At 47.4% G+C, this 21816-nt stretch overlaps 1 protein-coding gene across 1 annotated transcript in view; it reads left to right on the top strand.

Annotated features, from left to right (window-relative positions):
• The window catches only part of opn4xa (opsin 4xa), a 44239-nt gene extending 23316 nt beyond the window's left edge, over positions 1–20923 (top strand). Inside the window, exons 2-9 of the mRNA XM_036977445.1 lie at positions 1854–1987; positions 2204–2407; positions 2610–2781; positions 4161–4322; positions 6711–6818; positions 8604–8778; positions 17844–18001; positions 19976–20923. Of these exons, the coding sequence (XP_036833340.1) occupies positions 1854–1987; positions 2204–2407; positions 2610–2781; positions 4161–4322; positions 6711–6818; positions 8604–8778; positions 17844–18001; positions 19976–20354 (1492 nt within the window). The 3' untranslated portion in view covers positions 20355–20923. The remainder of the gene's footprint in view (positions 1–1853; positions 1988–2203; positions 2408–2609; positions 2782–4160; positions 4323–6710; positions 6819–8603; positions 8779–17843; positions 18002–19975) is intronic.
• Positions 20924–21816: the final 893 nt, after the last annotated feature.

Raw genomic sequence — 21816 nt, forward strand, 5'->3', positions numbered from 1 at the left:
CAAGAGTTCTGGGTACAAAACAGATAATACAAAACACGACATACAGACAGAACAAGGACAGGTAGAAAGAAAGAGGGCAGATGTCACCCCCCCCCCCCCCCCCCCCCCCCCCTATTCCCCTCCCGACTGCTCGGGTGGCGAGGCCAGCACTTGCTGCCGAAAGGTAGATTAAAATATTGCAATTGAGAGTGCGTTAATAAGTACAAATTCACAGCGTCGACTGGTCCAAGTAGGAGAGGAAAGGCTGCCAGATTTGATCAAATGTTGAGAATTTATTGTTCAGAATATATCTAATTCTTTCTAAGTGTACAGTGTTTGCCATAATTTGGTAGAGGGCGCTTCCCTCCTTTTCCAAAACAACAAGAGTCGTTTTTTTGCCGAAATGAGACCGTAAGAGATTAGTTGTTTTTGGGGGTTGGTTAATCCGTTTAGGGAATCAGGATTATCAGAGGTGGGTCTTGGTCTATTGAAGTCTCCAGAACTTCAGAGAGGATCCTAAAAATTCCACACCAATAACCATACAAGCTAGAGCATAGGGCAAAGCAGTGGAGTAGTGTACCCTGCGCAGCCTGACATTTATCACACAGGGGATGTATCAGGAAATATCCTATGCAGTTTAGTTTTGGAATAGTGCAATCTGTATAATACCTTGAATTGTATGAGACGATGTCTGGAATTAATGGAGCAGGTGTGTGGATATACTCCAAGCTCTCTTCCCAGTCTGCCACCGAGATGTCAGTCCCTACTTCTTCCTCCCATTTTGCCTTAATGGCATCTGTAGAAGGTGTGCTAACAGATTGAAAAGCATCATATAGACGCGATATCAGTTTGTCTGAGGTGGGGCATATTTTTATGCATCCGTCAAACATGGAAGATTTAGCATTCCCAAATGTTGGGAGGTGTTTTCTAATGTAGTCTCTAATTTGTAGGTATCTGGAAAAAGTTACTTCTGGGAAGATTATAAGTTTCCCTCAGCAACTCAAAAGAAGCAAAGGTCCCTTCTATGTATAAATCCCCTATGGTCCTTATCCCCAACTCTCCCCAACGCTCAAAGGTGTTATCAAGGTTAGAGGGGGCAAAGGAGGGATTCCTGGCGACAGGGAGCATGAATGACATTGGTCTAAGCTCAAAGTGGACTTAAATTTGCTTCCAGATTCGGACTGTGCTATGTATAATAGGATTGTTACGATAAAGTGACATCTCCAGATTGACAGGAGACAGAATCACAGCACCAATAGAGAAGGGGTGACACTCCTCACGCTCCATACTAAGCCAGCTGGATGACAGAAGTGTGTCATCCAGCAGAAACGTAGCAGCGCGGAGTTTAGCGGCCCAGTAATAAAATATAAGATTTGGGAGAGACAATCCTCCTTTCATCTTGGATTTACAGAGGTGTTTTTTACCTATCCTGTGTGTTTTATAATCCCAGATGAAAGGATTGATAATTGAGTCCAGTTGTTTATGAAAGGATTTAGGTATGAATACTGGGATGTTCTGTTATAGGTAGAGCAGTTGTGGGAGGAAGTCCATTTTAATGGCATTAATTCTTCCTGAGCAGAGAAATTGGGAGAGTTCTCCAAAATTGTATGTTTGCCTTGAGTTTTTGCATCAGAGAGGGGAAATTCTCCTTAAATCAGTGGTTTCACTTTTAACTAACGTGAAAGTACAGCATTGCATCGTTGCCTTCTGACCTGATCTTTATTTCATTATCTGGATAGAAACTATTCTTTGATAATGATTAAGCTTTAGTGATAAAGTGAAAGGTAAAAGCTTAAATGAGCGGTAAGCTAATAACAATGAATGAAATTTTTTTTAAACAAACACTGCATATGTTTATTTGTTCTATATTTCAGTAACAAGAAGCTTCGGACGCCTCCCAACTATTTCATCATGAACCTGGCAGTGAGTGACTTCCTCATGGCCGTCACACAGTCCCCCATTTTCTTTGTCAACTGTCTCTACAAGGAGTGGGTGTTTGGAGAAACAGGTACTTTTACCTTCATTCCATAAATTTGGTAAAATAACCGCATCAGATCAATTGTCATAATTGAAGGCTTCAGCTAGTTTGGTATGTTGAGATGAATTATGCTGTACACACCGAACAAAAACACTCACCAAAGTAATTCTGTGGAAATTCCATCTCTGAGATTACTCAGATTGTACAATTTCTGTTATCTGTCTCTGTGAAATGATTTATGCTCAGGCTGTAAGATGTACGCCTTCTGTGGGGCCTTATTTGGGATCACCTCCATGATCAACCTGCTGGCTATCTCCATTGACCGCTACATCGTCATCACCAAGCCCCTGCAGGCCCTCCACTGGACCTCTAAACGCCGCACCTCCGTCGTCATCGTCATAGTCTGGCTCTACTCGTTGGCCTGGAGCCTGGCGCCTCTCCTGGGGTGGAGTGAGTTCCCTCCACTAACACCGTCCTTTTGGGTGCCAGTTTTCTGACTGTTTCTAATCTCTTGCCAACTCCTTGTGGAATTGTCATACCATGTTTTGCTAGACAATGACACCAGTGGAGTTGGCAAGAGCCCAAACAGATCTGGGACCAGGCTAGCAACCGTTTATGTGATCTTTTAAACTAAACCATTGTTCCTATCCAGGTTCCTATATCCCGGAGGGCCTGATGACATCCTGTACGTGGGATTATGTGACCTCCACACCAGCCAATAGGAGCTACACTCTAATGCTATGCGTCTTTGTGTTCTTCATCCCTCTGGGTATCATCTCTTACTGCTACCTCTGCATGTTCCTGGCCATACGCACCGGTAGTAGGTGAGTTGGTACATTCACACACATAGACATACAGTTGAAGTCGGAAGTTTACATACACTTAGGTTGGAGTCAATTAAACTTGTTTTTCAACCACTCCACAAATTTCTTGTTAACAAACTATAGTTTTGGCAAGTCGGTTAGGACATCTAATTTGTGCATGGCTCAAGTAATTTTTCCAACAATTGTTTACAGACAGATTACTTATAATTCACTGTATCACAATTCCAGTGGGTCAGAAGATTACATACACTAAGTTGACTGTGCCTTTAAACAGCTTGGAAAATTCGAGAAAATTATGTCATGGCTTTAGAAGTTTCTCATGGGCTAATTGACATCACTTGAGTCAATTGGATGTGTACCTGTGGATGTATTTCAAGGCCTACCTTCAAACTCAGTGCCTCGTTGCTTGACATCATGGGAAAACCAAAAGAAATCAGCTAAGACCTCAGAAAAAAAAATGTAGACCTCCACAAGTCTGGTTCATCCTTGGGAGCAATTTCCAAATGCCTGAAGGTACCACGTTCATCTGTATAAACAATAGTACGCAAGTATAAACACCATGGGACCACGCAGCCGTCATACCGCTCAGAAAGGAGACGCGTTCTGTCTACTAGAGATGAGCATACTTTGGTGCGAAAAGTGCAAATCAATCCCAGACCGACAGAAAAGGATCTTCTGAAGATGCTTGAGGAAACAAGTACAAAAGTATCTATATCCACAGTAAAACGAGTCCTATGTTGACATAACCTGAAAGGCTGCTTAGCAAGGAAGAAGCCACTGCTCCAAAACCGCCATAAAAAAAAGCCAGACTGGTTTGCAACTGCACATGGGAACAAATATCGCACTTTTTGGAGAAATGTCCTCTGGTCTGATGAAACAAAAATAGAACTGTTCGGCCATAATGACCATCGTCATGTTTGGAGGAAAAAGGGGGAGGCTTGTAAGCCGAAGAACACCATCCCGAGTGTGAAGCACAGGTGTGGCAGCATCATGTTGTGGGGGTGCTTTAATGCAGGAGGGAATGGTGCACTTCACAAAATAGATGGCATCATGAGGAGGAAAACCTATGTGGATATATTGAAGTAACATCTCAAGACATCAGTCAGGAAGTTAAAGACCGGGAATCTTTACTCGGATTAAATTTCAAGGAATTGTGAGAAACTGAGTTTAAATGTATTTGACTAAGGTGTATGTAAACTTCTGACTTCAACTGTATACTGTACTTATATACACACACACACACACGCACGGACACAAGCACGCATACACACACTCATATGCACTCACACACACCATCAAAACACAGATCCAGGTGATGGGGCCCTCTGGTTGTCTATCTTCCTCTGACACCCTGAACATCCCCTCTCCGATACCCACAGAGACATGGAGAAGCTGGGCAGTCAGGTAAGGAAGTCCACCCTGATCCAGCAGCAGTCCATCAAGACTGAGTGGAAGCTGGCCAAGATTGCCTTTGTAGTCATCATCGTGTATGTGATGTCCTGGTCTCCCTACGCCTGCGTCACCCTCATCGCCTGGGCTGGGTAACTATGGTGTTACATATGAATTTGAATGGGGTTCAGTTCCCATATCACAAAGTGTCTCAGTAGGAGGGCTGATCTAGGATCAGTTTTGCCTGTTTTTCGATAATTATGAATACAATTACATGGACGGGGGTATCTGATGAAAGATGGCGCTGTCCTGGATGGCGGCCGTTTTGCAAGCGCCAATCCAACTTTGCTATTTTGTGATTCTTTTGTTGTTAATTTCTACTTAATTTTTTCCTTTCTTACCACCCGACAATAACTTTTGAACATCAGATCTGCAGTTATTTACCTCAATTCCGGCTTCAACTGGGCTCTTTCTCTAATTCCGACCCACTTTACGGGCCATGAGGAAATGCAGACGTTACAGAGGCAAGAGGGGGGATCCTGGAGAGATTAAGGTGAAGGGTGAACTGGCCACCTCCTCTGCCCATTCTACTAGCCAATGTACAGTCACTTGATAATAAGATGGATAACCTCCAATCGCGGACTTGCTACCAAGGGGACTGCTTTTCTGAAACATGGCTCTCGGACACAATGACTACCGCCCTGTAGCACTCCCATTTGTAATCATGAAGTACTTTGAGAGGCTGGTTATGCACACATCAACTCCCTCATCCAAGACACCCTAGACCCACTTAATTTGTATATCGCCCCAAAAGATCCATAGACGACACAATCTCAATTGCACTCCACACTACCCTCACCCACCTAGATAAGAGGAATACGTATATATGTGGGAATGCTATCCATTGACTACAGCTCAGCGTTCAACACCATTGTCCTCTCCAAGCTCGTCACCAAGTTTAGGTCCCTGGGACTGAAAGTTCTCCCTTTGCAACTGGATCCTGGACTTTCTGGAGGAAGGTGGTGAGGGTAGGCAAAATCACCTCTGCCACGCTAACCCTCAACATGGGGGGCTCACAGGGGTGTGTGCTTACCCACGACTGCGTAGCGATGCACGACTCCAGTTATACCATCATCAAGTTTGCTGGCAACACAACTGTGGCAGGCCTGATCATCAGCGACGATGAGACAGCCTAAAGGGACGTCGCTGACCTGGAAGTGTGGGCCCGGGAACCACAACCTCTTCCTCAACGTCAGTAAGACCAAGGAGCTGATCGTGGACTACAAGAAACGAGGGGGCGAGCAAGCCCCCATCCACATCGATGGGGCTGCAGTGGAGCGGGTCGAGAGCTTCAAGTTCCTGGGTGTTCAAATCACTAAGAACTTAAAATGGTCCACACACCTGCTCACAGTCGTGAAAAAGGTGTGACAGTGCCTCTTCCCCCTCAGGAGGTTGATAAGGTTTGGCATGAGCCCTCAAATACTCAAAAAGTTATACAGCTGTTCCATTGAGGTAATCTTGACTGGCTGCATCACTGCTTGGTATGGCAAAAGCACCGCCCTCGATCGCATGACCCTACAGAGAGTGGTGCGGACAGCCAAAAATCGTTAGACTCCAACCAACCAAGCCATAGACTGTTCGCTCTGCTTCCGGTGCATCAAGTCTGACACCAACAGGCTTCTGAACAGCTTCTGTCCTCATGCGATAAGACTGCTAAATAGCTAATGAATGTGTAAATTAAAACTTGAAACTTAATCCTACATCAGCACTTCTCCTCTGAGATGCTTTATGAAGCCCAGATCTAGTTGTGGAGATGCTTGAGCAATAGTTAAAGGGCATGTGATCTGGATATTATGAAGGATCAGGGGTCTTGAAAATGTTTTTCTGACTGTTGATTCAGATATGAAGTTGAGGATTGGACTGTAGTTACTGCAGATCTTTGGTTAATGCAGAAAAATATGGGATATATACATTCCGAATCCCACAAATTATTTTAAAGTGAGGCTTGGATTGGTTCGGAATGGCAGGCACCTATGGGTTGACGAGGTGAGAGTCTGTTTTGAGAGTTTTTAAACGCTGTCAGGGTCAGAGACAGTTTAAATAGCTGTTTTTTTTAGTTTTGTGTGGGGAACGTACTGTACGTACTGCAGCGAGAGTAGAGGTGAAGAGAGTGGATGTGAAGTGATGGAGTGCAGTCTGTCGGAGAGGAGGGATAATCAAGCATATGATTCCTCCTGCTCACTCCACAACACCTTTGGGTCACTGCCGAGCCATACGAACAGGCTGCACAGGAGCCAACTAGGCAGGCAGTGCAAACAGACACCCACTGACTGACCAAGGCACAGACAGGCGTGGACTGACGCATGACTGACCATCCGCTGACATACTGAACAAACACAGAGTTCAGACTCCAGTCTTCTATTCAGAGGGTGGAAGCAGAGCAGAACAAGTTTCTGCCAAATGTCCGTAAGACCTGAGGAGGTTTGATTACTTTATCTGTGAGGCTTGTAGTGTCCTATAAATGTTACCTCTCCTTTCAGCTATGGAAGTGCCCTCAGTCCCTACTCCAAGGCCGTCCCTGCTGTCATAGCCAAAGCCTCAGCCATTTATAACCCCTTCATCTATGCCATCATCCACTCCAAATACCGGTGAGTATAGTCGTCTTAATGTGTCCCTCCCCTAGGTTAGAACTCAAAACAGCATTTTATGTACTTTCCTAACCTTTCATAACCTACAGTTGTTTTGGCAAGTTGCCCTAGGGATCCTTTGGTGTGATTGTGCTTGGCCGTCCAGATTGGGCTCCTACAGGGCATTATGAAAGTACTCAGACCCCTACGACTTTTTCCACATTTTTTTACGTTACTGCCTTATTCTAAAATGTATTAAATAGTCCCCCCCCCCTCATTAACCTACACACAATACCCCATAATGACAAAGCAAAAACAGGTAAAAAAAGGTTTACAAATAAACTGAAACACCACGTTTACATAAGTATTCCGACCCTTTAATCAGTACTTTGTTGAAGCACCTTTGGCAACGATTACAGCCTCGATTCTTCTTGGGTATGATCCTACAAGCTCGGCACACCTGTATTTGGGGAGGTTCTCCCATTCTTCTTTGCAGATCCTCACAAGCTATTTTCAGGTCTCTCCAGAGATGTTCGAACGTGTTCAAGTCTGGGCTCTGAATGGGCAACTCAGAGGACATTCAGAGACTTGTCCCGAAGCTACTCATGCATTGTTCTGCTGTAAGGTGAACCTTCACCCCAGTCTGAGGTCCTGACCGCTCTGGAGCAGGTTTTCATCAAGAATCTCTGTACTTTGCTCTGTTCATGCTTCCCTCTATCCTGACTAGTCTCCCAGTCCCTGCCACTGAAAAACACCCCCACAGCATGATGCTGCCTCCAGCATGCTTCACCGAAGGGATGGCTCAATTTTGGTTTCATCAGACCAGAGAATCTTGTTTCTCATGGTCTGAGAGTCCTTTAGGTGCCTTTTGGCAAACTTCAAGCAGGCTGTCTACTGAGGAGTGGCTTCCATCTGGCCACTCTACCATAAAAACCTGATTGGTGGAGTGCTGCAGAGATGGTTGTCCTTTTGGAAGGTTCTCTCATCTCCCCAGAGTAGCTCTGTTAGAGTGACCATCGGGTTCTTGGTCACGTCCCTGACCAAAGCCCTTCTCCCCTGATTGCTCAGTTTGGCCAGGCGGCCAGCTCTAGGAAGAGTCTTTGTGGTTCCAAACTTCTTCCATTTAAGAATGATGGAGGCCACTGGGTTCTTTGGGACCTTCAGTACTGCAGAAATGTTTTGGTACCCTTCCACAGATCTGTGCCTCGACACAATCCTGTCTCGGAGCTCTAAGGACAATTCCTTCGACCTTGTGGCTTGGTTTTTGCTCTGACATGCACTGTCAACTGTGGGACCTTATATAGACAGGTGTGTGCCTTTCCAAATCATGTCCAATCAATTGAATTTACCACAGGTGGACTCCAATCAAGTTATAGAGACATCACAAAGATGATCAATTGAAACAGGATGCACCTGAGCTCAATTTTGAGTCTTCTAGCAAAGGGTCTGAATACTTACAAAAATAAGGTATTTCTGTTTTTTGTTTTGTTTTTCATTTGCAACAATTTCTAAAAACCTGTTGTCGCTTTGTCATTATGTGGTATTGTATGTAGATTAATGAGGAAAAACATTTATGTAATCCATTTTGGAATAAGGCTGTGATGTAACAAAATGTGGGAAAAGTCAAGGGGTCTGAATACTTTCCGAATGCACTGTATAACAACTGACTTGTTTCATCTGACTTTGGTGATGACAATAGGGAGATTTGGTGTACTATATGCTTGATGTTGTATCCCTCCTTCCTCTTGCCTCTCTCCTCCTTTTATCATCTCCTTCCCTTTCTTTTTTGTTGACTCTCACATACAGAGACACTCTGGCAGAGAAGGTTCCCTGTCTGCACTGCCTGGCCCAGACCCCTAGGAAGGACTTTATCTCTGTGTCCAACAGTGAGTCCTCCTTCAGGGACTCCATGCTCAGCAGACAGTCCTCCACCTCCAGGACAAAGTTCCATAGAGTGTCCTCTATGTCCACCGGAGACACAGTGAGTTAGTGTGTTTCTGTGGGGTTGGAGGGTAGGGTTGGGAGAGAGGGGTGGTAGGGGTAGAGGGTAGAGTGGTGTAAGGTAGAAGGGTGGAGGGTAGAGGGGTGGAGGGTAGGGGTTGAGGGGTGTAGGAGAGGGGTGGAGGGTAGGGGTAGAGGAGTGTAGGAGAGGGGTGGGGGGTAGGGGTAGAGGAGTGTAGGAGAGGGGTGGAGGGTAGGGGTAGAGGGTAGGGGTAGAGGAGTGTAGGAGAGGGGTGGAGGGTGGGGGTAGAGGGGTGTAGGAGAGGGGTGGAGGGTAGGGGTTGAGGGGTGGAGGAGAGGGGTGGAGGGTAGGGGTAGAGGAGTGTAGGAGAGGGGTGGGGGGTAGGGGTAGAGGAGTGTAGGAGAGGGGTGGAGGGTAGGGGTCGAGGGGTGTAGGAGAGGGGTGGAGGGTAGGGGTAGAGGAGTGTAGGAGAGGGGTGGGGGGTAGGGGTAGAGGGGTGTAGGAGAGGGGTGGAGGGTAGGGGTAGGGGGTGGAGGAGAGGGTGGAGGAGAGGGGTGGAGGGTAGGGTGGAGGAGAGGGGTGGAGGGTAGGGGTGGAGGGTAGGGGTAGAGGGATGGTGGGTAGGGGTAGAGGGGTGGAGGGTAGAGGTAGAGGGGTGGAGGGTAGAGGTAGAGGGGTGGAGGGTAGAGGTAGAGGAGTGGGTGGTAGGAGTGAAGGGGTTGAGGGTAGAGGTAGAGGAGTGGGTGGTAGGAGTGGAGGGATTGAGGGTAGAGGTAGAGGAGTGGGTGGTAGGAGTGGAGGGGTTGAGGGTAGAGGTAGAGGAGTGGGTGGTAGGAGTGGAGGGGTTGAGGGTAGAGGTAGAGGAGTGGGTGGTAGGAGTGAAGGGGTTGAGGGTAGAGGTAGAGGAGTGGGTGGTAGGAGTGGAGGGGTTGAGGGTAGAGGTAGAGTGGTTTAGTGTAGAGGAGTGGGTGGTAGGAGTGGAGGGGTTGAGGGTAGAGGTAGAGGAGTGGGTGGTAGGAGTGGAGGGGTTGAGGGTAGAGGTAGAGGAGTGGGTGGTAGGAGTGGAGGGGTTGAGGGTAGAGGTAGAGTGGTTTAGTGTAGAGGAGTGGGTGGTAGGAGTGGAGGGGTTGAGGGTAGAGGTAGAGGAGTGGGTGGTAGGGGTAGAGGGGTTGAGGGTAGAGGTAGAGGGGTGGGGGGTAGAGGTAGAGTGGTTTAGTTTAGAGGAATGGAGGGTAGAGGTAGAGGAGTGGGTGGTAGGAGTGGAGGGGTTGAGGGTAGAGGTAGAGGAGTGGGTGGTAGGAGTGGAGGGGTTGAGGGTAGAGGTAGAGGAATGGGTGGTAGGAGTGGAGGGGTTGAGGGTAGAGGAGAGGGTGGTAGGAGTAGAGGGGTTGAGGGTAGAGGTAGAGGAGTGGGTGTTAGGAGTGGAGGGGTTGAGGGTAGAGGTAGAGGAGTGGGTGGTAGGAGTGGAGGGGTTGAGGGTAGAGGAGTGAGTGGTAGGAGTGGAGGGGTTGAGGGTAGAGGTCGAGGAGTGGGTGGTAGGAGTGGAGGGGTTGAGGGTAGAGGTAGAGGAGTGGGTGGTAGGAGTGGAGGGGTTGAGGGTAGGGGTAGAGGAGTGGGTGGTAGGAGTGGAGGGGTTGAGGTAGAGGAGTGGGTGGTAGGAGTGGAGGGGTTGAGGGTAAAGGTAGAGGAGTGGGTGGTAGGAGTGGAGGGGTTGAGGGTAGAGGTAGAGGAGTGGGTGGTAGGAGTGGAGGAGTTGAGGGTAGAGGAGTGGGTGGTAGGAGTGGAGGGGTTGAGGGTAGGGGTAGAGGAGTGGGTGGTAGGAGTGGAGGGGTTGAGGGTAGAGGTAGAGGAGTGGGTGGTAGGAGTGGAGGGGTTGAGGGTAGAGGTAGAGGAGTGGGTGGTAGGAGTGGAGGGGTTGAGGGTAGAGGTAGAGGAGTGGGTGGTAGGAGTGGAGGGATTGAGTTTAGAGGTAGAGGAGTGGGTGGTAGGAGTGGAAGGGTTGAGGGTAGAGGTAGAGGAGTGGGTGGTAGGAGTGGAGGGGTGTAGGGTAGAGTTAGAGGAGTGGGTGGTAGGGGTAGAGGGGTGGAGGGTAGGGGTGGAGGAGAGGGGTGGAGGGTAGGGGTGGAGGGTAGGGGTAGAGGGATGGTGGGTAGGGGTAGAGGGGTGGAGGGTAGAGGTAGAGGGGTGGAGGGTAGAGGTAGAGGGGTGGAGGGTAGAGGTAGAGGAGTGGGTGGTAGGAGTGAAGGGGTTGAGGGTAGAGGTAGAGGAGTGGGTGGTAGGAGTGGAGGGATTGAGGGTAGAGGTAGAGGAGTGGGTGGTAGGAGTGGAGGGGTTGAGGGTAGAGGTAGAGGAGTGGGTGGTAGGAGTGAAGGGGTTGAGGGTAGAGGTAGAGGAGTGGGTGGTAGGAGTGAAGGGGTTGAGGGTAGAGGTAGAGGAGTGGGTGGTAGGAGTGGAGGGATTGAGGGTAGAGGTAGAGGAGTGGGTGGTAGGAGTGGAGGGGTTGAGGGTAGAGGTCGAGGAGTGGGTGGTAGGAGTGGAGGGGTTGAGGGTAGAGGTAGAGGAGTGGGTGGTAGGAGTGAAGGGGTTGAGGGTAGAGGTAGAGGGGTGGAGGGTAGAGGTAGAGGGGTGGAGGGTAGAGGTAGAGGAGTGGGTGGTAGGAGTGAAGGGGTTGAGGGTAGAGGTAGAGGAGTGGGTGGTAGGAGTGGAGGGATTGAGGGTAGAGGTAGAGGAGTGGGTGGTAGGAGTGGAGGGGTTGAGGGTAGAGGTAGAGGAGTGGGTGGTAGGAGTGAAGGGGTTGAGGGTAGAGGTAGAGGAGTGGGTGGTAGGAGTGAAGGGGTTGAGGGTAGAGGTAGAGGAGTGGGTGGTAGGAGTGGAGGGATTGAGGGTAGAGGTAGAGGAGTGGGTGGTAGGAGTGGAGGGGTTGAGGGTAGAGGTCGAGGAGTGGGTGGTAGGAGTGGAGGGGTTGAGGGTAGAGGTAGAGTGGTTTAGTGTAGAGGAGTGGGTGGTAGGAGTGGAGGGGTTGAGGGTAGAGGTAGAGGAGTGGGTGGTAGGGGTAGAGGGGTTGAGGGTAGAGGTAGAGGGGTGGGGGGTAGAGGTAGAGTGGTTTAGTTTAGAGGAATGGAGGGTAGAGGTAGAGGAGTGGGTGGTAGGAGTGGAGGGGTTGAGGGTAGAGGTAGAGGAGTGGGTGGTAGGAGTGGAGGGGTTGAGGGTAGAGGTAGAGGAATGGGTGGTAGGAGTGGAGGGGTTGAGGGTAGAGGAGTGGGTGGTAGGAGTAGAGGGGTTGAGGGTAGAGGTAGAGGAGTGGGTGTTAGGAGTGGAGGGGTTGAGGGTAGAGGTAGAGGAGTGGGTGGTAGGAGTGGAGGGGTTGAGGGTAGAGGAGTGAGTGGTAGGAGTGGAGGGGTTGAGGGTAGAGGTCGAGGAGTGGGTGGTAGGAGTGGAGGGGTTGAGGGTAGAGGTAGAGGAGTGGGTGGTAGGAGTGGAGGGGTTGAGGGTAGGGGTAGAGGAGTGGGTGGTAGGAGTGGAGGGGTTGAGGGTAGAGGTAGAGGAGTGGGTGGTAGGAGTGGAGGGGTTGAGGGTAGAGGTAGAGGAGTGGGTGGTAGGAGTGGAGGAGTTGAGGGTAGAGGAGTGGGTGGTAGGAGTAGAGGGGTTGAGGGTAGAGGTAGAGGAGTGGGTGGTAGGAGTGGAGGGGTTGAGGGTAGAGGTAGAGGAGTGGGTGGTAGGAGTGGAGGGATTGAGTTTAGAGGTAGAGGAGTGGGTGGTAGGAGTGGAAGGGTTGAGGGTAGAGGTAGAGGAGTGGGTGGTAGGAGTGGAGGGGTGTAGGGTAGAGTTAGAGGAGTGGGTGGTAGGGGTAGAGGGGTTGAGGGTAGGGGTGGAGGAGAGGGGTGGAGGGTAGGGGTGGAGGGTAGGGGTAGAGGGATGGTGGGTAGGGGTAGAGGGGTGGAGGGTAGAGGTAGAGGGGTGGAGGGTAGAGGTAGAGAGGTGGAGGGTAGAGGTAGAGGAGTGGGTGGTAGGAGTGAAGGGGTTGAGGGTAGAGGTAGAGGAGTGGGTGGTAGGAGTGGAGGGGTGGAGGGTAGAGGTAGAGGAGTGGGTGGTAGGAGTGGAGGGGTTGAGGGTACAGGTAGAGGAGTGGGTGGTAGGAGTGGAGGGATTGAGTTTAGAGGTAGAGGAGTGGGTGGTAGGAGTGAAGTGGTTGAGGGTAGAGGTAGAGGAGTGGGTGGTAGGAGTGGAGGGATTAAGGGTAGAGGTAGAGGAGTGGGTGGTAGGAGTGGAGGGGTTGAGGGTAGAGGTAGAGTGGTTTAGGGTAGAGTTAGAGGAGTGTAGGGTAGAGGTAGTGGTAGAGGGGTGGAGTGTAGAGGTGGAGGGTTTGGAGAGTAGGGGTAGAGGGGTGGATAGATGCTGCACAAGAATAGATGTCTCATGTTGCCAGGCATACACAAAGGCTGGAGTCAAGTCTACAAAAACAGAAACATTCAAATGCAACAATGTACTGCTTTCTGTACTACAATCTGTTATGTTGTAAGTATGTTTCTGAGAAAATGTATTCAAATGTTGATCACAAAAAACAAAAACATTGTAAAGCACAGTGCTCTAGAGCAGTGGTTCCCAAACGTTTTATAGTCCTGTACCCCTTCAAACATTCAACCTCCAGCTGCGTACCCCCTCTAGCACCAGGGTCAGCGCATTCTCAAATGTTGTTTTTTGCCATCATTGTAAGCCAGCCACAAACACACTATACGATACATTATTAAACATAAGAACGAGTGTGAGTTTTTGTCACAACCCGGCTCATGGGAAGTGACAAAGAGCTCTTATAGGACCAGGGCACAAATAATAATCAATAATTTAGCTCTTTATTTAGCCATCTTACATATAAAACTTTATTTGTTCATCGAAAATTGTGAATAACTCACCACAGGTTAATGAGAAGGGTGTGCTTGAAAGTACACACATTACTCTGCAATGTTGGGTTGTTTTGGAGAGAGTCTCAGTCTTAAATCATTTTCCACACACAGTCTGTGCCTGTATTTAGTTTTCATGCTAATGAGGGTCGAGAATCCACTCTCACATAGGTACGTGGTTGCAAAGGGCATCAGTGTCTTAACAGCGTGATTTTCCAAGGCAAGAAACTCTGATTGCAGCCCAATCCAGAAATCTGGCAGTGGCTTCTAATTAAATTACATTTTCACAGAACCGCTTGTTGCAATTTCGATGAGGCTCTCTTGTTCAGATATCGGTAAGTGGACTGGTGGCGGGGCATGAAACCGATAACGAATCTAGTTGTTTGTGTCGTCTGTTTCGGGAAATTACCTGCGTAATTGCACACCCAGCTCACTCGGGTGCTTCACTGCAGTGTATATCACATTTGACATTGTCCGTAAGCTTGAGTTCATTTGCACACAAAAAGTCATACAATGATGGAAAGACCTGTGTGTTGTCCTTGTTAATGCAGACAGAAAAGAGCTCCAACTTCTTAATCATAGCCTCAATTTTGTCCCTCACGTTGAATATAGTTGCGGAGAGTCCCTGTAATCCTAGATTCAGATCATTCAGGTGAGAAAAAACATCACCCAGATTGGCCAGTCGTGTGAGAAACTCATTATCATGCAAGCGGTCAGACAAGTGAAAATGATGGTCATTAAAGAAAACTTTATGCTCGTCTCTCAATTCAAAAAAATGTGTCAATACTTTGCCCCTCGATAACCAGCGCACTTCTGTATGTTGTAAAAGCGTTACATGGTCGCTGCCCATATCATTGCATAATGCAGAAAATACACAAGAGTTCAGGGGCCTTGCTTTAATAAAGTTAACCATTTTCACTGTAATGTCCAAAACGTCTTTCAAGCTGTCAGGAATTCCCTTGGCAGCAAGAGCCTCTCGGTGGATGCTGCAGTGTACCCAAGTGGCGTCGGGAGCAACTGCTTGCATGTGCGTTACCACTCCACTATGTCTCCCTGTCATGGCTTTTGCTCCATCAGTACAGATACCAACACATCTTGACCACCAAAGTCCATTTGATGTCACAAAGCTGTCCAATACTTATATATTTCCAGTGGTTTGCAGAAGAGGATGTCTTCCATAATTGACCCCCCATAAACGTAAAGGGACATACACCAGGAGCTGTGACAGGCCCGCCACGTCTGTTGACTCATCCTGTAGCGCATAGAATTAACTGGCTTGTATGCGAAGCAGTAATTGTTTCAAAACATCATGTCACTGATACATCCTGAAACAGTGTTGTTTGATGAAGATATTGTCTGTATGTGTTTTTTTGGCCTTTCCCCCCAGCATTGTCCCAGCCATATCCACGGCAGCAGGAAGAATGAAGTACTCCACAATAGTATGGTGCTTGCCTGTCCCAGCCACTCGGTAGCTCACCATATAAGATGCTTCTAGCCAATCTTATTAATGGTATCTGTTGCTTTTATTCATGTCTTACTACTCAAAAGTCCTATTTTTTCTCGCTCAAAAAACTAATGTTGCTTATTTTTCAAATTGTCATGTTTCGTCTCTAAATGTCTGTACAAGAGTGAAGGTTTCCCGCGAGAAAGTAACGGTTAATGTGATTGGATGTTAATTATTTGACAAGGCTACCTGTATTTTACATTGTGTTGTTATTTCGCTGAACACTAGATGGTTTAATTTTATTTTTGGCAGTGAAACGAGGCTACTCAGGCGATTAAAAAAAACTCACCCAAATGTATAGCCCCGTTGGAAAATATAAATGTACTGTTTGAAAATGTGAAGGAAAAAAATTTAAAAAATCTTTCACATTTTGATTTGGCCTACCCCCGGCAGCATTGCGCGTACCCCTGGGGGTACACATACCCCAGTTTGGGAATACCTGCTCTAGAGAGAACTGGCCTAAACCATCACGTGTGAGATCTTTTCACCACGTTACTATGTAAACAATATCACAAGACAAATACCATATAATGGAGCAGTATTAAGATGTATTCTCCTAAATGGATTAAAGCTGCGAAAGGTGAAATAGCACCATTGGCTGCCCCAAGCACATTTGTTACTGTTTTTGTTTTGAGATGAACATCCAGCTTCATGGTAAAAAAAAGGTTGTATAGTCTGGTGTTCTATCTCGCATGTAATGATGTCTGAGGAGAAAAACAGTGCTTTAGTTTGAAGTAACGTCTTTGTTGTTGTAATATAGCAAACAGACGTGGCAGTTTCACCGCTATGGATTCCAGCATTATGACGTGTCTTATGCGTCATTGGCGTAACACACAATAACTTTACTTTGTGTTTACATGCTGAATTAGAGCTCAGCTGCTGAGTGAGGACAAAGACCAAAAAGCCTTCTAGGTGCCAAGACAACTCCCTGACACACCCCAGGGCTCTTGACTAACTGGCTAACACACACATGCATCCAGCAGCACACCAGGAGCTCTGGGTATGATGCTCTGATGCGGTGTGTGTTTGATGTTGTGGACCCATCGGGAGAGGTCTGTAGGGGAAATGGGTGTCCTTCTGAGCCCCTTCAGAGCTGTGTGTCCAGTGGTCCACTAGTCTCGGGAGGGTGCCTTGGGCAGATTCAGCACTACTGTACCTGCCGGTTCCACTTTACACCGTCTGGAAGTGCTAAGTCTGCACAATCACAGCTGAACAGCAGGAGGTCTATATCCTGGACCTCCTACATATGGACCTACTGGACCTCCTACAGTTCTGTCCAAACCCAAAGGACCCCACAAAAAAACCTGGTTGACTTGGACCTGGATGACTTGTACCTGGCTGACTTGTACCTGGCTGACTTGGACCTGGCTGACTTGTACCTGGCTGACTTGGACCTGGCTGACTTGGACCTGGCTGACTTGGACCTGGCTGACTTGGACCTGGATGACTTGGACCTGGATGATGTGGACCTGGATGACTTGAACCTGGATGACTTGGTTGACTTGGACCTGGATGACTTGGACCTGGCTGACTTGGACCTGGCTGACTTGGACCTGGCTGACTTGGACATGGCTGACTTGGACCTGGATGACTTGGACCTGGATGACTTGGACCTGGATGACTTGAACCTGGATGACTTGGTTGACTTGGACCTGGATGATTTGGACCTGGCTGATTTGGACCTGGCAGAACTGGACCTGGATGACTTGGTTGACTTGGACCTGGATGACTTGGACCTGGATGACTTGGACCTGGATGACTTGGACCTGAATGACTTGGACCTGGATGACTTGGACCTGGATGACTTGGACCTGGATGACTTGGACCTGGATGACCTGGATGACTTGGACCTGGATGACTTGGACCTGGATGACTTGGACCTGGATGACTTGGACCTGGATGACTTGGACCTGGATGACCTGGACCTGGATGACTTGGACCTGGCTGACTTGGACCTGGATTACTTGAACCTGGATGATTTGGACCTGGATGACTTGGTTGACTTGGACCTGGATGGCCTGGATGACTTGGACCTGGATGACTTGTACCTGGCTGACTTGGACCTGGATGATTTGGACCTGGATGACTTGGACTTGGATGACTTGGACTTGTCTGAATTGGACCTGGCTGACTTGGACCTGGATGACTTGGAGCTGGATGACTTGGACCTGGCTGACTTGGACCTGGATGACTTGGACCTGGCTGACTTGGACCTGGATGACTTGGACCTGGATGACCTGGATGACTTGGACCTGGATGACTTGGATGACCTGGACCTGGATGACTTGGACCTGGCTGACTTGGACCTGGATGACTTGGACCTGGATGATTTGGACCTGGATGACTTGGTTGACTTGGACCTGGATGGCCTGGATGACTTGGACCTGGCTGACTTGTACCTGGATGACTTGGACCTGGCTGACTTGGACCTGGATGACTTGGACTTGGATGACTTGGACTTGGCTGACTTGGACCTGGCTGACTTGGACCTGGATGACTTGAACCTGGCTGACTTGGACCTGGATGACTTGGATTTGGATGACTTGGACCTGGCTGAATTGGACCTGGATGACTTGGACCTGGCTGACTTGGACCTGGCTGACTTGGACCTGGCTGACTTGAACCTGGCTGACTTGGACCTGCCTGACTTGAACCCGTATTGTGTGTAAACTCCACAGCAGATGAGGAGTGATGTCGAGCTGGACCCCATGGACCAGCAGGGCCAGTCTCTGAGAATCAGCCACTCCTCTGGAGCTCTGAGGGTGAAGGAGTGCAGACAGTCATCCCAGCAGCGGGCCAAGATAAGGAACAGCAACAGTCAGGAAAAGGTAAGGTTGGAGTTCCAGCTAGGAGTTGGTGGCTGGGTAGAACTTTGCACGGTTTCTGTGGCGAACTGTCACTCAAACACACGTTTGGGGGGCGCTGTAATGCTTTTTCTGAACATGAAACGAATCTGTCAGGCTGACAGTGTAATACAACATTTACAGTGCCTTGCGAAAGTATTCGGCCCCCTTGAACTTTGCGACCTTTTGCCACATTTCAGGCTTCAAACATAAAGATATAAAACTGTATTTTTTTGTGAAGAATCAACAACAAGTGGGACACAATCATGAAGTGGAACGACATTTATTGGATATTTCAAACTGTTTTAACAAATCAAAAACTGAAAAATTGGGCGTGCAAAATTATTCAGCCCCTTTACTTTCAGTGCAGCAAACTCTCTCCAGAAGTTCAGTGAGGATCTCTGAATGATCCAATGTTGACCTAAATGACTAATGATGATAAATGCAATGTAATCAAGTCTCCGTATAAATGCACCTGCACTGTGATAGTCTCAGAGGTCCGTTAAAAGCGCAGAGAGCATCATGAAGAACAAGGAACACACCAGGCAGGTCCGAGATACTGTTGTGAAGAAGTTTAAAGGCGGATTTGGATACAAAAAGATTTCCCAAGCTTTAAACATCCCAAGGAGCACTGTGCAAGCGATAATATTGAAATGGAAGGAGTATCAGACCACTGCAAATCTACCAAGACCTGGCCGTCCCTCTAAACTTTCAGCTCATACAAGGAGAAGACTGATGAAAGATGCAGCCAAGAGGCCCATGATCACTCTGGATGAACTGCAGAGATCTACAGCTGAGGTGGGAGACTCTGTCCATAGGACAACAATCAGTCGTATATTGCACAAATCTGGCCTTTATGGAAGAGTGGCAAGAAGAAAGCCATTTCTTAAAGATATCCATAAAAAGTGTTGTTTAAAGTTTGCCACAAGCCACCTGGGAGACACGCCAAACATGTGGAAGAAGGTGCTCTGGTCAGATGAAACCAAAATTGAACTTTTTGGCAACAATGCAAAACGTTATGTTTGGCGTAAAAGCAACACAGCTGAACACACCATCCCCACTGTCAAACATGGTGGTGACAGCATCATGGTTTGGGCCTGCTTTTCTTCAGCAGGGACAGGGAAGATGGTTAAAATTGATGGGAAGATGGATGGAGCCAAATACAGGACCATTCTGGAAGAAAACCTGATGGAGTCTGCAAAAGACCTGAGACTGGGACGGAGATTTGTCTTCCAACAAGACAATGATCCAAAACATAAAGCAAAATCTACAATGGAATGGTTTAAAAATAAACATATCCAGGTGTTAGAATGGCCAATTCAAAGTCCAGACCTGAATCCAATCGAGAATCTGTGGAAAGAACTGAAAACTGCTGTTCACAAATGCTCTCCATCCAACCTCACTGAGCTCGAGCTGTTTTGCAAGGAGGAATGGGAAAATGTTTCAGTCTCTCGATGTGCAAAACTGATAGAGACATACCCCAAGCGACTTACAGCTGTAATTGCAGCAAAAGGTGGCGCTACAAAGTATTAACTTAAGGGGGCTGAATAATTTTGCACGCCCAATTTTTCAGTTTTTGATTTGTTAAAAAAGTTTGAAATATCCAATAAATGTCTTTCCACTTCATGATTGTGTCCCACTTGTTGTTGATTATTCACAAAAAAAACAGTTTTATATCTTTATGTTTGAAGCCTGAAATGTGGCAAAAGGTCGCAAAGTTCAAGGGGGCCGAATACTTTCGCAAGGCACTGTAAATAACAGCTGGTACCTGGTATACTCAGGTTCACAGGTGCTTTAACATTATGTATTTATTTATTTATACATTATTTACGCAATTTGCAATGGAACAGAGGCATAGACAGGAGTTTTTCTAAATGTTATATAGTTGAGAAGTCACCACTTGAAACTTATGAGGATGGTAAAAATGTAATTCACGACCCATTTATTTTGGTGCTCTCATAGTGTGATAGGGGCTCACTGAGCAGCTGTGACCACGACCTGGTGTCTGAATCTGTTAACATGGCCACCGTGCCCCTCCTTATGACCAGAGAGGAGGCTAGAGAGGGGTGGCAGGAGCAGGACAAGGAGAAGACCCAGGACAGAGTCCCCCAGTCAGCCCTTGAGGTGGAGCCAGCCTCACCCCCTAGGATCCCCAGGACCCTGATCCACAACAAACACAGACACTCTAATGTTTCCCAGATCATCATCATCCCCTCGTCAGAGACGATGGGGGACTATAAGGGGGAGGAGCATGGAGCACAGACCCGTGAGAAGAACTTGCTACTGGGCCTGCAGAGTTTAAACTGCTCCACTGAACTGCTGGAGTCGGTAGAGAAATTCCTCTCCTGAAACACCCCTGTTGAGTCTGTCTGAAGGTTTTGTGGTGTACAATACAGACAAGCAAGTGAGGAGAGCAAGTGAGGATTGTTATGGTCCAAGGAGGTTACACAACTGTAACTGAAAACTGTAAATTATATGCACATTTAGGGTATTATCAACAGTAAAATAATCTGAAACATTTTTCTGCAGCATACTGTAAATTGTGGTGCATTGTGGGAAAATGTTGTGGGCAGGGAAAGAGTTGCTGTATTTCGAATGGTACTGTAATTCCACCCCACAGAATGCAGTACAGTACAGTATCTTTGGAGCGTTCCATCTGTACAAAAAACCTTTTGACCACTAGTGGGTGCACAGCACTGCTGTTTCTGTCTCATTAACATAGTTTGAGGTGTGCCTTGTAAAAATATATTTTTGTTGCACCCGTGAGTGAGAATGCTGCACCAATTTAACTCATATGTGGTTATAGTGTCCCTACAACTTGTACAGGGGCCAGATTATAGCTGCAATTTGTAACTTTTTGGGCAATCTGACCAAATTCACAGAGAAATGTAATTTATAGATTTGTCATTCTCATTGAAAGCATGTCTAAGAAGTGGTAGATCTGTTATATGTGTGTTATTTCTATGCTTCCTGTTCATAAGTTGTGTTTTTGAATCTTTTACTTTCGGTTTTGTATACCAGCTTCAAACAGCTGAAAATACAATAGTTTTGGTTATGGAAAATGTATTTCACAGCAGTTTAGATGGTACAATGATTCTATATACACTATACCTGTTTGCCTAATTTCAGTTTATATGACAAAACAAACTATTAGAATTTTTGCAACCAGGAAATGGTGGTGCGATTTCTGCATAGTGCGTCTTTAAACCTTAAATGGTTGAGCATTTTGCCATGTCCTTTTGGTCTGTCTTGCCCTGTAGTCGCTGCCAGTTTGGAAGAAGTGCAAGTAATGTAAAACACCAAATATTTATCATTATAAACTGGGTGGTTCGATCCCTGAATGCTGATTGGCTGACAGCCATGGTATATCAGACCATATACCACGGTTATGACAAAACATTTATTTTTACTGCTCTAATTACATTGGTAACCAGTTTATAATAGCAATAAGGGGGTGAAGTGACTATGCATAGATAATAAACAGCGAGTAGCAGCAGTGTACAAAACAAATGGAGGGTGGGGGGTCAATGTAAATAGTTTGGTGGTCATTTTATTATTTGTTCAGCAGTCTTATGGCTTGGGGGTTGAAGCTGTTAAGGAGCCTTTTGGTCCTAGACTTGGAGCTCCTGTACCGCTTGCCGTGCGGTGGCAGAGAAAACGGTCTTTGACTTGGGTGACTGAAGTCTCTGACAATTTTATGGGCTTTCCTCTGACACCGCCTATTATATAGGTCCTGGATGGCAGGAAGCTTGGCCCTAGTGATGTACTGGGTCATTCGCACTACCCTCTGTAGCGACTTACGGTCAGATGC

The sequence above is a fragment of the Oncorhynchus mykiss genome, chromosome 5, assembly GCF_013265735.2.
Source record: "Oncorhynchus mykiss isolate Arlee chromosome 5, USDA_OmykA_1.1, whole genome shotgun sequence".
Taxonomy (NCBI): domain Eukaryota; kingdom Metazoa; phylum Chordata; class Actinopteri; order Salmoniformes; family Salmonidae; genus Oncorhynchus; species Oncorhynchus mykiss.